The 13,862-nt window shown below is 51.1% G+C and overlaps 1 protein-coding gene across 2 annotated transcripts in view; it reads left to right on the top strand.

Moving 5' to 3' along the window:
- The window catches only part of STAP2 (signal transducing adaptor family member 2), a 338,860-nt gene extending 334,373 nt beyond the window's left edge, over positions 1-4,487 (top strand). For both annotated transcript variants that reach the window (XM_078670196.1, XM_078670195.1), the window contains exon 15: positions 2,369-4,487. In XM_078670196.1, coding sequence (XP_078526322.1) covers positions 2,369-2,424 — 56 coding nt within the window. In that variant the 3' untranslated portion in view covers positions 2,425-4,487. The remainder of the gene's footprint in view (positions 1-2,368) is intronic.
- The last annotated feature ends 9,375 nt before the right edge of the window (positions 4,488-13,862 follow it).

The following is a 13,862-nucleotide window of genomic DNA, read 5'->3' as shown; positions in this document are numbered from 1 at the left end:
AAGATCAAACGCGACTGGGCCCAAGTCATCCTTGTGGCTCCGGACTGGGCACGAAGGTACTGGTATCCAGAGCTACTCAGTATGTCAGTCGATCCCCCAGGTCGTCTGCCTCTTCAGGAGGACCTTCTGTCGCAGCAGCAGGGGACGGTCCTCCACCCAAACCTGTCCAGTCTCCACCGCCATGCTTGGAGATTGAGCGGCGACAGTTGAGGCCATTTGACTTGCCTCCTGAAGTCTGTAATGTGATTCTGGCAGCCAGGCGTTCCTCCACAAAATCGGTAGACGCCTGCAGGTGGAATAAATTTGTGGCATGGTGCACAGCAAAGGCTGTGGATCCACTTTCTGCCCCTCTTTCTGAGGTTCTTCTCTTCCTTCTTTCTCTTGCCCAGCAGGGCTCTGCTCTGGGCACAATCAAGGGCTACCTTTCTGCCTGATCAACCTTCTTTGTTCAAGTCCCCTATTGTAACTCGTTTCCTGAAGGGGATCACACACATGTTCCCTCCTGTTCCGTTTGTGATGCCTCAGTGGGACTTGAACCTTGTTCTTACCTTTCTGATGTGCGCTCCCTTTGAGCCACTTCACAACTGTCCTCTCCGCCTTCTTATTCTGAAGACTGCTTTCCTGGTTGTCATCACCTCTGCCAGGAGAGTGAGTGAGCTCCAGGCTCTTTCATCCAAACCTCCTTTCCTTTCTGTCCATCCGGACAAGGTTGTGTTGCGGACTAGGCCATCTTTCCTGCCCAAAGTTGTCACGGCCTTCCATATCGAGCAGTCTATAACCTTGCCCACCTTCTTCCCGCCACCGCATCCCTCTAAAGAGGAAGAGCGGCTCCACCGTCTGGACCCAAAACGTGCGCTCTCGTTCTATTTGGATCGCACACGCCTGTTCCGGGTGGATGACCAACTCTTTGTTGGTTACCTGGGCGCTAAGAAGGGACGGGTGGTGCACAAGAGGACCATCTCTCGGTGGGTCGTCTTGTGTATCAAGGCATGTTACTCCTTGGCAAGGAAGGAGCCTCCTGTTGGGCTGAGAGCCCATTCCACTCGGGCCACGGCGGCTAGCCACGGCGGCTGCCCTGGGCCGGGGAGTCCCCGTGCAGGACATCTGTCAGGCAGCTACGTGGGCATCCCTGCACACGTTTACAAGACACTACTGCCTGGACAGCCAAGTCCGGAGGGATGGCTTCTTTGGCCGTTCCGTCCTCCAGGACTTTCTGGTGTGATTATTGGTTCGCAGACCCACCACCGGGGTTGGTATTGCTGGGGTATCTATTCTAAGGTAAGGAATCTAATACTAACCTGTTTCTTTCAGATGAACAAGTTACTTACCTTCGGTAACGATATATCTGTAAGAAACAGTAGTTAGTATTAGATTCCTTACCGCCCCACCCATCCTCCCCGTTCTGCGAACTGATATCTAGGGTTAAGGTCATCCCCTTTCAGGGTCCTAGTTTCAATGGCACCAGTGTTGGTTTTTTAACATGGCTCTGCGTCTCTGGTGCGGAAAAGCTGTGTCTAAGAACTGACGTCAGCACACGGAGGCGGCGTCTAAGTACTCCGACGACGTCATCACGGCGCCGACGACGGACGCGGAGCCGCAGACTACGCCTACCAACGCGCAAGGGTACTGCTAAGCAAAAATTTCCGGATCCAGTCTGACGCCTGGGGATATTCTAAGGTAAGGAATCTAATACTAACTACTGTTTCTTACAGATATATCGTTACCGAAGGTAAGTAACTTGTTCGGCAGGACTATGCAGAGCAAATGAATCTACAGCACTAAATGCCACAAACAAATGCTTACAGTGTAAGCAACATTTTGCTTCTTGTGATGGAGTTTAATTGTACTGATGAGCTATTCACAGGCTTTTTTTCCACTCCACACCTGTTTCTGATGTTTATCTAAGCTGTCAGTCTATCCTTCCTTTGTGCTTATGAGTTCTGTTGCTATGTCATATTACTGTGTTGTCGTTGTTCACAGTGCCACTATCATCATTTGTAATGGTGCACTGAAGCTCTGTACTTCTAATGGTCAATGTTTGTACATGCTGTCTTCCTTCCGTGCTTTTTAAGACTGACCTGGTCTTTCCTCTGCATGCAGATTCTATCCTTCCTCTGTGTATTGATCGCACATGCTGCTGTTGTGTCCACACTGTAGCTCTCGTCTCATGTTTGATGTGCTGTACACTGTGGCCTTGTCCTTCTGTGGAACACATCCGCACCCAGTCTCATTGGCTCCTGCATGCTGTCATCATGCTCTTCTTCTGCAAATCAACTTTGTTCCCAGAGCACTACTCTGGTATTAAATCAGATATAGCCGGGACTCTATATGATATTCTCTATCCTAACATGGCTTAATTTCCTTTTAGATGGTGTGGATGAAGAGCTGAAACGGGTCCTGAACCTGCGCTACAATCAGTGCTGAACCATTTTCCTACATCACATCCAAGCAACACACTTGGACCTATTATTAGTGATGTTTTTTTACTACATGGACACAGGGGCTCTGTATGCCTATCTACTTTTCTTCCATTGAGACCCCTCTTGTTTGAAAAGGACTCTGGCCCTCTGGATTTGCCTTGGTGTGCCTGTGTGGCTTCCGGTGTGCTGGACAAACCCAAGGACCAAAGAACAGGCAGAAGTGGATCTTAAACTCAGGAAAAGTTTGTTGTTGCATGATTGCACAGTTCAGTGTCAGAAACTACCAACAAATCATGATCATACAACTAAGGTCATGGTTTTAACTTAAAGTTGTTACTTTAATGAGGCCAAACCTGAGATATGGGTATCACACCAGTCTCACACCGCCGATACACCAGGGGAAACATTTATTGGAAAGCATCCGCAAATACATCTGCCCAAGCCTGCAACAACTCTTTTTACTCAAAACGATGTAAACTTTGAACCAACTCCAAACCGGAGAGATATGAGCTAACTCTGCATCTGTATTGAAAAACAACAGACCTGAAACTAACAGGGACACAAATCAAGTGGGCTGAAATCTGATCAGTATTTTTTAGGTACCTGGGTGATAAGTGAAGACCGGGAAGGACCAGCATATGTTATCTCGGAAACAAGCGTTTGATTGTAACCACTGACCTAACCACCTGTGCCAAACTCATTCACAGGTGGCCCAAAATGGACACATTCTGTCAACAACCAGCTGGAACTTTGTGATCCGGTAACTCAAACCCTGTTCCTTACCAGGGACTCAACTTCACCATTGTTTTGCAATGAGTCCAGATTGACAGACCATGTGTACATGGCTTAGGCAGTCATGTTGCACCATCTAAGCTTAAATAACCAGATGAATGTGGGTTGACATTGCACCAACGAATTGTGCCTCTTCAGTCCAGTGACTAGTTCCAACCCCTTTCATTTACTTGTTTGCACAGACTTTGTTTTGTGTGGACCCAGTCACTTTATTCTGCCAAGCTCTGTCTCTCAGATGATGGAACATGCTTTTAATTATCCTCGTAATGAGGAACCAGAGTCATGCATTCCTCCATTGACCTGCTTTTCAATGTACAAATTATTGCAAAGGCTTGCCTGGTGTCTCATGTCACACAATCATACAACTGTTATTAACATGTAGCAGAGAGTCAGGTGGCAGGCATTAATATTTCCAAAGAATATAGAAAAAAAGTAGGAGTATGACAGTTGGGATACATAGGGTGCCCCAAATATTGTTCCTGTTGTCTCCCTCACCCTCTGATGGTTTCCGTAACAACCTGTTTTGACTTTGTTATAAATTAAGGAAGGGTCTCAGCCGGAGGTTGTGGCAGAGGGTAAGGAAAGGGTATTCTTTATTGTGGGCATCAGAACTTGCTAGTCCAAGACCTACTGTAACTTCTTTGTCTGCATAAAGAAGGATATGGTACCTTATGAAGAACAAGTTCTTAAGATTAGATATTTTCCATAAAGGGCTAGAAAGATCAGGGTCTGATACTTTACAGCCTCTAAATCTGTTAAAGAGAAAATGGGAAGTAAGAGATGATGCAAAAGCAAAAACAAGATGAAGGCATGAATGAAGAAGTCAGAGGTTGGGTATGATTTTATAGAAAGGGAGACATGTAGATGTCTTCCAACATGTTCCCTCCTGGCCACAGTAGGCAAGTGGCATGGTGGATGACATGTCAGAGAGAGATAAATACAACGATACCTGAAGGGAAAACGATTGTAAGAGGGTTTAGAGCGGACAGGTATGTGCGCTTGGAAGAGTGAGAAAGATACCATAGTGCATTGCCATGTTTGTTCACTTCACATCCTTTTTCAGTGGCCAAAATATGCACAGCCTCCAGACAAAGAGTTAGATATGTTGCATTTGCCTTAAAAGATCACTCGACTTCGAAAGCTCATGGCACAGCTGGACCTGGGCCATATGTCACTGCATCATCTAAATGTATACAGCTCCATTTATAGTGCCTTAAATCATTATGCATATTTTCATCTTTTCTATGCCAATAAACTTTATCTCACTTGCTACGATCTACTTAGCTTCTTTTCAGTCACAAACCTGTACTGTTGGATTTTGTTTTAGGGGGAAAAGTTGGCACGAATAACTGGCATCTGATTCCGTACCTTAGAATATCCCCAGGCGTCAGACTGGATCCGGATGATTTTTGAGCAGTACCCCTGTGCCATGGTAGCTGGGGTTGTGTGGCTCCACATTGGCGTCGTCGTCCGTGCTGGAAGTGACATGCAAGGTACTTATATAGGCGCCACCCTGCTGTGCTGACGTCAGTTCTTTCCTTTCCGTGCCAGAGAGCACTGATCTGGCCGGAGCTACCCTCAGTCATTTTTAAACTGGCTTTTTGTGACTTTTTGTCTACAGTTTTTGAGAGTTTTTCTCTCCTGGTGCGAGAAATGACCCCAAATAAACCCAATTGTTTCAAGCCATGTGGAACCTGTCACAGGTAGATGTATGTGACAGACACCCACTTGGTGTGTTTATGGTGCTAGGAGTGTGGCCACGACTCAAAGAACTGCAACACTCAAAATCTTGGTCGCGCGGAACGTCCTGGGATTGTTTACAGAGCTGCACCCTACGATTATCATCACAATCCAAGCCATCAGGGAAATCAGGTAAGTGCCACAAACACAAAAAATCCAAGAAGTCGAAGAGGTCTTTGACTTCACCACACCATTGAAGTCGTCCGATGAGGCGAGGAAGCGTCTGCACTCCAGGCCTCATGCTTCTTCAGAGCCTGAGCCTGCTCTGCACTTCCCTGACCTTCCGGGAGTTCGAGCGAAAACAGCCTAGATCAAATAATTTTATGAGGACATGAAGCTCATATTTGGGTGGCTTCTCTGGAGTGCCTTTGGGCCTCCAAGAGTTTGGGAGGGGCCCCCACTAGATCCCAGTCGGCAGCTTTGCCAGTCAGGCCTCTTGGATAACTTGCTGGCTCCAGAGAGGAGCAACCAGCAAGACTGAGACCTTCCTCGATGCCTGCTCCAGAGCTGAAGCACCACGGTGGCACCATCTCCATCCTCATTCCTGACTCTGAGACAGAGCTGGATGGGCGTCGCCGACACCAGTTCTGGTACCAATCAGACCATGCTCTCCGGAGTGGAGAGGATTGGGAGGATTGGGAGGAATGGGAGGGGTCTTAGGACCCTTATGGCTACCAACAGTGGAGAAGTGTGGCTCACTGGTTAGAGGAGGCAAACCCTGAAGCAGAGGTCAGACCCGGGACCAGGGTTCAATTCCCGACGCGGCAGGGTCTTGAGCCCAATTATCCACGGACTCGACAATTCTCGCTTCGGTGCCTACTTGAATCACGGGTTCACACTCTGCAGCTCTGGGCATTAGCCTGCTTAATCTCCACTACGGCCCCCCTGCGGCGGGATGCCTGGCTTTCACCTTGGGGATGCCCAGTACGGGTATCTCACAGGGAAAAGCCAGGACGGGTTCCCAAGGCAAGCGCCGAGATGCCTACGGGTAATCGAGCGCTATATAAGAACTCATAATAATAATAATAATAACATCCCTTAGATGAGGAGGACAGTGGACAAGACACTTCGCCTGACACTGGCTTGGTCTCTCCTACTACCATGGCTACGGAGGATGGAGCCTCTTTTTTTCTATGCTGGTGCTTAGGGCGGCTGAGGTCTTGGACCTTAACCTACCCTCAGTGGCGGTCAAGACAAACGTCTTGACCAAGGTGCTTCAGTTGGTATTCGGCCCCTCCGAACCTTTACTCACATTTAATGAAGCTCCACACAAGGGCCCCTGTCCATAGGACAATTGCCTGCTGCCATCGCCCCACCCCAGTTTCCCAGCCCAGTACTCCACCCTGATAGGTTGGTGGTCGATGCCTCAACTTCTAGGATCAATCCCATTGAATTCCCTACCACTCCACCTGATAGGTAATCGAAATAGCTGGATGCCTTTGTAAAGAGGATGTTCTCTTCCACCAGCCTTGAACTGTGATTGGTGAACACTGTGTGCCATTTGGTTAGGTATTCCCATACTATCTGGGATTCAGTTGCCCAAGTGCCTCCCATGATCTCGGAGGAGGCCCGAGTCTTACTCTCCCAAGCTAAGCTGACAGGAGAGTCACAGCAAAGTTCACCATACGAGGTGGACACGGCCGACTCGCTGGATAGAGCGATTTCATCGTTGGTAGCCCTGCGGCACCATGCTTGGCTGAGAAACGTTTTTTCAGGGGATCCTAGCCTTGCATATCAACATTCCTTTTGATGGCTCTTGCCTTTTTGGAGCAAAGGCAGACCCGGAGTGCTTAAAGGACAGCAGAACTATGGCCAGGTCCCTGGGCTTGTTCATGGCCCCTCATCACACCTAGTCTGCCTTTATCCCCTTTAATAGCCTCGAAAGAGGTCACCAACTACATCCATACCCTCCCAGCCACCATGGCCAACAGGCTTCCTAGCCTTTTCATGGCCAAAGATGTGGGGGTCCTAAACCACATGGGACGGGCAGTCAGAGGTCGGGTCAGTACAGAACCCCCCGGGAGCTGCAGCCTCCAAAGTCCTTCAATTTGCCCTTTGACCATTGGCCGCCATAAGTGTGGCAGGGTATGCTCAGACGTGAGTCCCTTGCTCACTTTGCCACTGGATTCAAGCAAGCCGGGCTGAAGATGGCTGTAATGCCAGAAACCGGTCCTCGGAAGCTTGTTTCCGGTCCAGGGAAGGCATGGCTTGGCAGTTGGGGCTGGACTGTTCCCATGAGGCACAGGGTCAGACTGATTTGCATATAGCCATGTCTGAACTGGGGTGGCAGAGTGGGCTAAAGAACGGTGATGGATTAAACCCAGATCAGTTGACTGGGTGTGAGTGTTTGATTGGTTCAGATGCTCCGTCCATCACCACCCCCTTTTGTACCGCCTTTGACCATTATGGGCATCCAGTGACAGGCAAGATACGCTATCACCTGCCACACTGGAGGTCAGTAACATCGGACCGTTGGGTTTTGCAAAAAGCACAAAAGGGCTACTCCCTCCCCTTCGTGACTACCCCTCCAACCAAGCCACCCACTTACGACTGTCTGATGTCAGACAACCTCTCCTTTCTACGTCAGGACGTGTTGGCTCTGTTGGCCAAGGGAGCCATAGAGAGGGTGCCAGCATCCGAAGTAGGCCATGATTGCTATTCCTGCTACTTTCTGGTACCAGAACAAGGATGGACAGCTTCATCCTATCCTCGATCTGGTCCTTCTTAATTTCTTCATGAAGAAGATGAAATTCAAGATGCTCACGCTCGCCCAAGTGTTGTCTGCCCTGGGAGACTGTATGGTAGCGTTGAACTTGCAGGATGCTTATTCCCATATTTTCCACATCTCTGTCCTGCTGGCCCACAGACATAATTTGCGGTGGGGCACAAGCACTTTTAGTTAGCTGTGCTCCCCTTCGGCCTTACCAGCACCCCTTGGGTGATGGGGGTGGTCACAGCCCAACTGCGTAGGTCAGGGATTTCAGCCTTCCCTACCCCAACCACTGGTTGTTGAAGGCGGGCTCGCCCCAGGCACTCGTCTCCCACCTTCTGATTATGGCGAACTACCTGCACTCACTGGGGTTCACTATCAACGTGCCAAAGTCACCCCTGACTCCTTCTCAGATGCTCCCTTTCATCGGAGTTGATCTGGACACTACAGTTTCGGACCTGTCCTCACGAACGGCAATCTCAGGATATTCAGGTTATGATACCGATGTTTCAGCCTCTATCCTGGATTTCGGTGACACTGACTATGGCTGTTGGGCCTCATGGCATGCTGCTGGTGACACATGCCTGCTGGCATATGTGGGCTCTGTAGTGGACCCTGAAGGTCCAGTGGGAGCAGCATCAGGGGAATCTCTCTGACATGGTCCAGATCTTGGAGGGAACTGCAAAGTATCTGCAGTCATGGCGATTGGTTCAGTGGCAGACCCCAATCCCTTCCCCAACCAGACGTGACTGTAGTGACGAATGTGTCTCTTCTGGCATGGCGCAGCAATCTGGGGGAGGTGGAGAACTGAGTACTCTGGTGTCTGGTAGAGTCCAAGCTCCACATAAACCTGCTGTCGCTTTGGGTGATCTAATTGGCATTAAAAGCCTTTTTTCCCTCGATCAAGGGAAGGCTGGTGCAGGTGCTCATGGACAACACCACCTCCATTTGGTACTGCAACAAACAGGGCTCAGTGGGGTCGTGCACCCACTGTCAAGAGGCCCTGCGCCTCTGATTTGATTGAATTTCCCCAGGCCTCAGACCAGATCCAGAAGATTTCTTGTGAGCATTGATCCTTCGTGTGGGTAGGTGGCGTTGATAGGCTTTGCGTCCGTCGTCCGCACCGGAAGTGACGTTGCAGTACCTCTATAGGTACCACTCAGGTGAGCTATGCAAAAAGCACAGATGATGAACGGAATGCTGAACAATGCAAACATTCACCCACCAGTCAAGATCTGACATCAGTTCTTTCCTATCTGCACCAGCCAGCGCTGATCTAGAGAAGAGCTACTCCCCTGTCATTTTTTTATAAGCTTTTTATGATATTTTTCATCTATTTTTGAGGTCTTACTTCTTGGTGTGACGGAGATGTCATCGCGCAAGTCAGGTTTTAAGCCCTACGTTGTCCGTCACTGACTAATGTTGGTGATGGACCCGCACCTGGGAGGCGGCTGCGGTTCGGCCCCGGCCGGCGCCACTCCCGGCGCCACTTACCCCCTCTCCGGCCCTGCCGCGGCGGCCGGCTCGTTCTACTCCAGAGCCGGATGAGGATTGGGATGGCCCCGAAGACCCCCTTGCGCGGCAGTGTGATTCCGAGCAGGATTGGGTGGATGACCTTCAAGATGCGGGTGAACTTGATGTGTCTTATGACCCGAGGTTTGCCTCTCCTCCGCCTACTATGGAGGAGGGCGCTTCCTACACTATGGTGCTGCGTCAAGCCGCGGAGACTCTAGATCTCGATCTCCCTACGGTGGCCCTTTAGGACCAACCTCCTCATGGACATGCCCTTCGACGGCTCCCGCCTCTTTGGTGATAAGGCTGACAATGCCCTGGAGCGCTTTAAAGACTCGCCACGGGCAAGTCTTTGGGTATTTCCTCAAAAAAAACGGCCACGCCGGGGTTTCGTTCCTTTCGTGGCCAGGGCAGGGGTACCAAGGCGTGCTCTTCAGCAAGCCTGTGCAGAACCAGCCTCAGCGAGGCCACGAACGTGGGTTCCCCAGGGGCGGGTCTGGTAACCAACGTGTGGGTCAGTCCACTTCCACCCCGCTGCTTGCGCCTCCAAACCTTCCTAATCTGAGCTTCAGGGGGCACCCCACGCCTGTGGGTGGCAGGGTCCGTCACCACTTCCACCACTGGCGCAAAATCACATCGGACAAGTGGGTGCTGAGGATAATCTGCCATGGTTACTCGGTCCCCTTTCTGTCCTCCCCTCCAGCCATGCCACCTCAGTGCCACCACATGTCGGGGGATCATTTGGCTCTTCTCCGTCAGGAAGTCACGGCCCTCCTGGCCAAGGCGACCATCGAGTACATTCCAGATCAGGAAGTAGGGAGTGGTTGTTATTCCCACTACTTTCTGGTTCCCAAGAAGGAAAAGGGGGGCTTGTGCCCCATCATGGACCTCCGGGACGTCAATCGCTTCCTCCGGAAGGAGAAGTTCAAGACGCTGAGTCTGGCTCAGGTCCTGACTGCCCTGGACCCTGGAGACTGGATGGTAGAGTTGGACTTGCAGGACGCTTATTTTCACATCCCCGTCCGGCCAGCCCACCAGCGTTACCTGCGGTTCATGGTAGGCCAGGAGCATTTTCAGTTTGCCGTGCTCCCCTTCGGCCTTACCAGCGCCCCTCGGGTGTTTACGAAAGTGATGGCGGTGGTCGCAGCTCATCTGCGCAGGTCAGGGGTGTCAGTCTTCCCCTACGTCGACGACTGGCTGTTGAAGGCGGGCTCACCCCAGGCAGTCGTCTCCCACCTCCAGACTACAGCCGACCTCCTGCATTTGCTGGGGTTCTCCATCAATGTGCCGAAGTCGCACTTGAGTCCCTCTCAGAAGCTCCCCTTCATCGGAGCGGTTCTGGATGCGACGCTGTTTCGGGTTTATCCTCACAAGCAGCGAGTCTGGGATATTCAGGCTATGATTCGGCTCTTTCAGCCTCTATCCCGGGTTTCAGTCAGGATGACCCTCTGGCTTCTGGGCCTGATGGCCTCCTGCATCCTGCTGGTGACACATGCCAGATGGCATATGCGGGCTCTGCAGTGGGACCTGAAGTTCCAGTGGGCACAGCATCAGGGAAACCTGTCCGATCACGTCCAGATCTCGGAGGGCGCTGCACGACAGTTGCAGTGGTGGCTCACGAACCGCGATTGGGTCAGTGGCAGATCCCTCTCCCTTCCCCAACCGGAGCACACGGTGGTGACGGATGCGTCCCTCCTGGGATGGGGAGGCCACATGGGAGAGGCGGAGATCAGAGGCCTCTGGTCTCTGGCAGAGTCCAGGCTCCATATCAACCTTCTGGAGCTGCGTGCGATCTGGCTTGCACTGAAGGCATTCCTTCCCTCTGTCCGGGGGAAGTGTAGTGCAGGTGTTCACGGACAACACCACAACCATTTGGTACTGCAACAAGCGGGGCGGGGTGGGGTGCTGGACCCTATGTCAGGAGGATCTGCGCCTCTGGACATGGCTGGAACATCAAGGCATTTCCTTGGTGGTTCAACACCTGGCAGGTTCTCTGAACGCCAGGGCAGACAAACTCAGCCGGCCGTGCATGATGGATCACAAATGGCATCTGAACTCGAACGTGGCGCAAGGTCTCTTTCAGCAGTGGGGAGAGCCTCGGTTAGATCTATTCACGATAGAAGAGAACGCGCAATGTCATCAGTTCTGCGCGTTGGAATTTCCAAGGCAGCACTCCCTCAGAGACGCTTTTCGTCGCGAGTGGAGTTGCGGTCTGTTGTATGCCTTTCCGCCTATACCACTTCTGCCCAGAGAGCTGAAGAAGATCAGGTGCAACCGGGCCCAAGTTCTTCTTGTGGCTCCGGACTGGGCTCGAAGAGTCTGGTATCCCGAGCTACTCAGTATGAGCATCGATACGCCGATCTGTCTGCCTCTTCGGGAGGATCTTCTGTCGAGGCAGCAGTAGGGGACGGTCCTCCACCCGAACCTGTCCAGCCTCCACCTCCATGCGTGGAGATTGAGCTGCGGCAGTTGACACCTTTTGATCTTCCTACCGAAGTCTGTGATGTCATTCTGGCAGCAAGGCGTCCCTCCACTAAGACGGTATACGCATGCAGGTGGAACAGATTTGTGGTATGGTGCGCAGCGAAGACTGGATCCCCTTTCTGCCCCTCTTTTTGAGGTTCTTCTGTTCCTTCTCTCTTTTGCCCAGTAGGGCTCTGCTCTGGGGATTATCAAAGGTTATCTTTCGGCCATCTCCGCCTTTCTACGGCTTCCAGATCAGCCTTCTCTTTTTAAGTCCCCGGTTGTTAACCATTTTCTTTATGGCGTTACGCATTCGTTTCCACCCGTGCCCTTCATAATGCCTCAGTGGCACATGAATCTTGTCTTGACTTTTCTGATGTTCGCTCCTTCTGAGCTTCTTCATAACTGTCCTTTACGTCTTCTTACTCTAAAGACGGCTTTCCTGGTAGCTATCACCTCTGCCAGAAGAGAGAGTGAGCTCCAGGCTCTTTCTTCTAAACCTCCTTTCCTTTCTGTTCATCTGGCCTTGGTGGGTTTAAGGACCTGTCCTTCTTTCTTGCCAAAGGTTGTCACGCCCTTCCACATCGGGCAGACCATCACTTTGCCCGCCTCCTTCCAGAGAAGAGGAGAGGCTCCACCGTCTGGACCCAAAACGTGCGCTTGCTTTCTATCTGCAGCGTACACAACAGTTCCAGGTGGATGATCAGCTCTTTGTTGGCTACGTGGGTGCCAAAAAAGGTCAGGCTGTGCACAAACGGACCATTTCCCGGTGGGTCGTTCTGTGCATTAAAGCATGTTACTCCTTGGCCAAGAAGGAGCCTCCTGTGGGGCTGCGTGCCCATTCGACCAGGGCAACTGCAGCCGCTACTGCCTTGGGACGCTGCGTTCCCTTGCAGGACATTTGTCAGGCAGCTACGTGGGCCTCGCTGCACACGTTTACCAAGCACTACTGCCTTGACAGTCAGGTCCGGAGAGACGGCTTCTTTGGCCGTTCTGTGCTCCATGACTTTTTGGTGTAACCTTGTTCGCAGACCCACCACCGGGGTTGGTATTGCTGGGGTATCTATTCTAAGGTAAGAAATCTATCACTAACGTGTCTCTTTCAGATGCACAAGTTACTACTTGTGTAACGATATATCTGTAAGAGACATTAGTTAGTGATAGATTCCTTACCATCCCATACATCCTCCCCGATTCTGCAAACTGATTACTACGGTTAAGGTCATCCCCTTTTAGGGCCCTAGTTTTATGCACCAATGGTCAGTATCTTGCATGGCTCTGCGTTTCGGCGGGGAAAGTCGTGTACAGAACTGACGTCAGCGCGCATGGGTGGTGCCTAAGTAGCCTCTGTGACGTCCCCCCGGCACTTACGGCGCCAGTGACTGACGCGGAGCCGCGCGACGCCACCTATTGGCGCGTAGGGGTACTGCTAAGCAGAAAACTTTCCGAATCCAGTCTGACACCTGGGGAATATTCTAAGGTAAGGAATCTATCACTAACTAATGTCTCTTAGAGATATATCATTACACAAGTAGTGACTTGTGCATCACCCCTACAGCAGGCCTTATATCGCTGAGGCAGGGTGCATTATCTTATATGTGTGGACATATCTCCTTGAGCAGATATGACCCTGTGCTGTCTAGTTCAATTACTAGATGGTACAAGTGAACAGGGAAGCCGTTTTAAGTATATGTACTGGGCACTGGTAATTACCAGTGCCCCAGCTACATGATGGCTTCACTGAAACCAAAGTTGTTTGGTATCAAACATCTCATATTAATAAACCCACACTGATTCCAGTGATGGATTTATTAATACATGCACCCAGTGGTACCCCCTGAACCATACTAGTCCACTAGTGTGATGGCTGACTGGTACAGTCCAGCCTTCCACCACAGATGCGCTTCTGACCCCCTAGGATGTGAGAATCCCGGTCACAGAGGTCCGGAACAATGTCTGCTCTGGCAGGAGGTGTTTACATCTCCTCCAGCAGGATGGCTAGTGAATCAGCATACCAAGGCCTGAGGCTTCAAAGCCTCTGCCACCTTTGATATGAGACCCAAGCTTCTCCCAGATATGGGGGATGCCACCCCCTGCCCTAAGGTCCATTTGACACCAGGACTGGTGGGAAACTAGTTATATGAGGAGACGTGGAAACGCTAAAATGAGCTGCCTGATGTGCCCCACTCTAGGAAAATTCTATGATCTCGGTGATGGCAGAATTA

Source organism: Lissotriton helveticus, chromosome 12, assembly GCF_964261635.1.
Source record: "Lissotriton helveticus chromosome 12, aLisHel1.1, whole genome shotgun sequence".
In the NCBI taxonomy this organism is placed as follows: Eukaryota; Metazoa; Chordata; class Amphibia; order Caudata; family Salamandridae; genus Lissotriton; species Lissotriton helveticus.
This window is presented reverse-complemented; position numbering and strand designations above follow the sequence as displayed.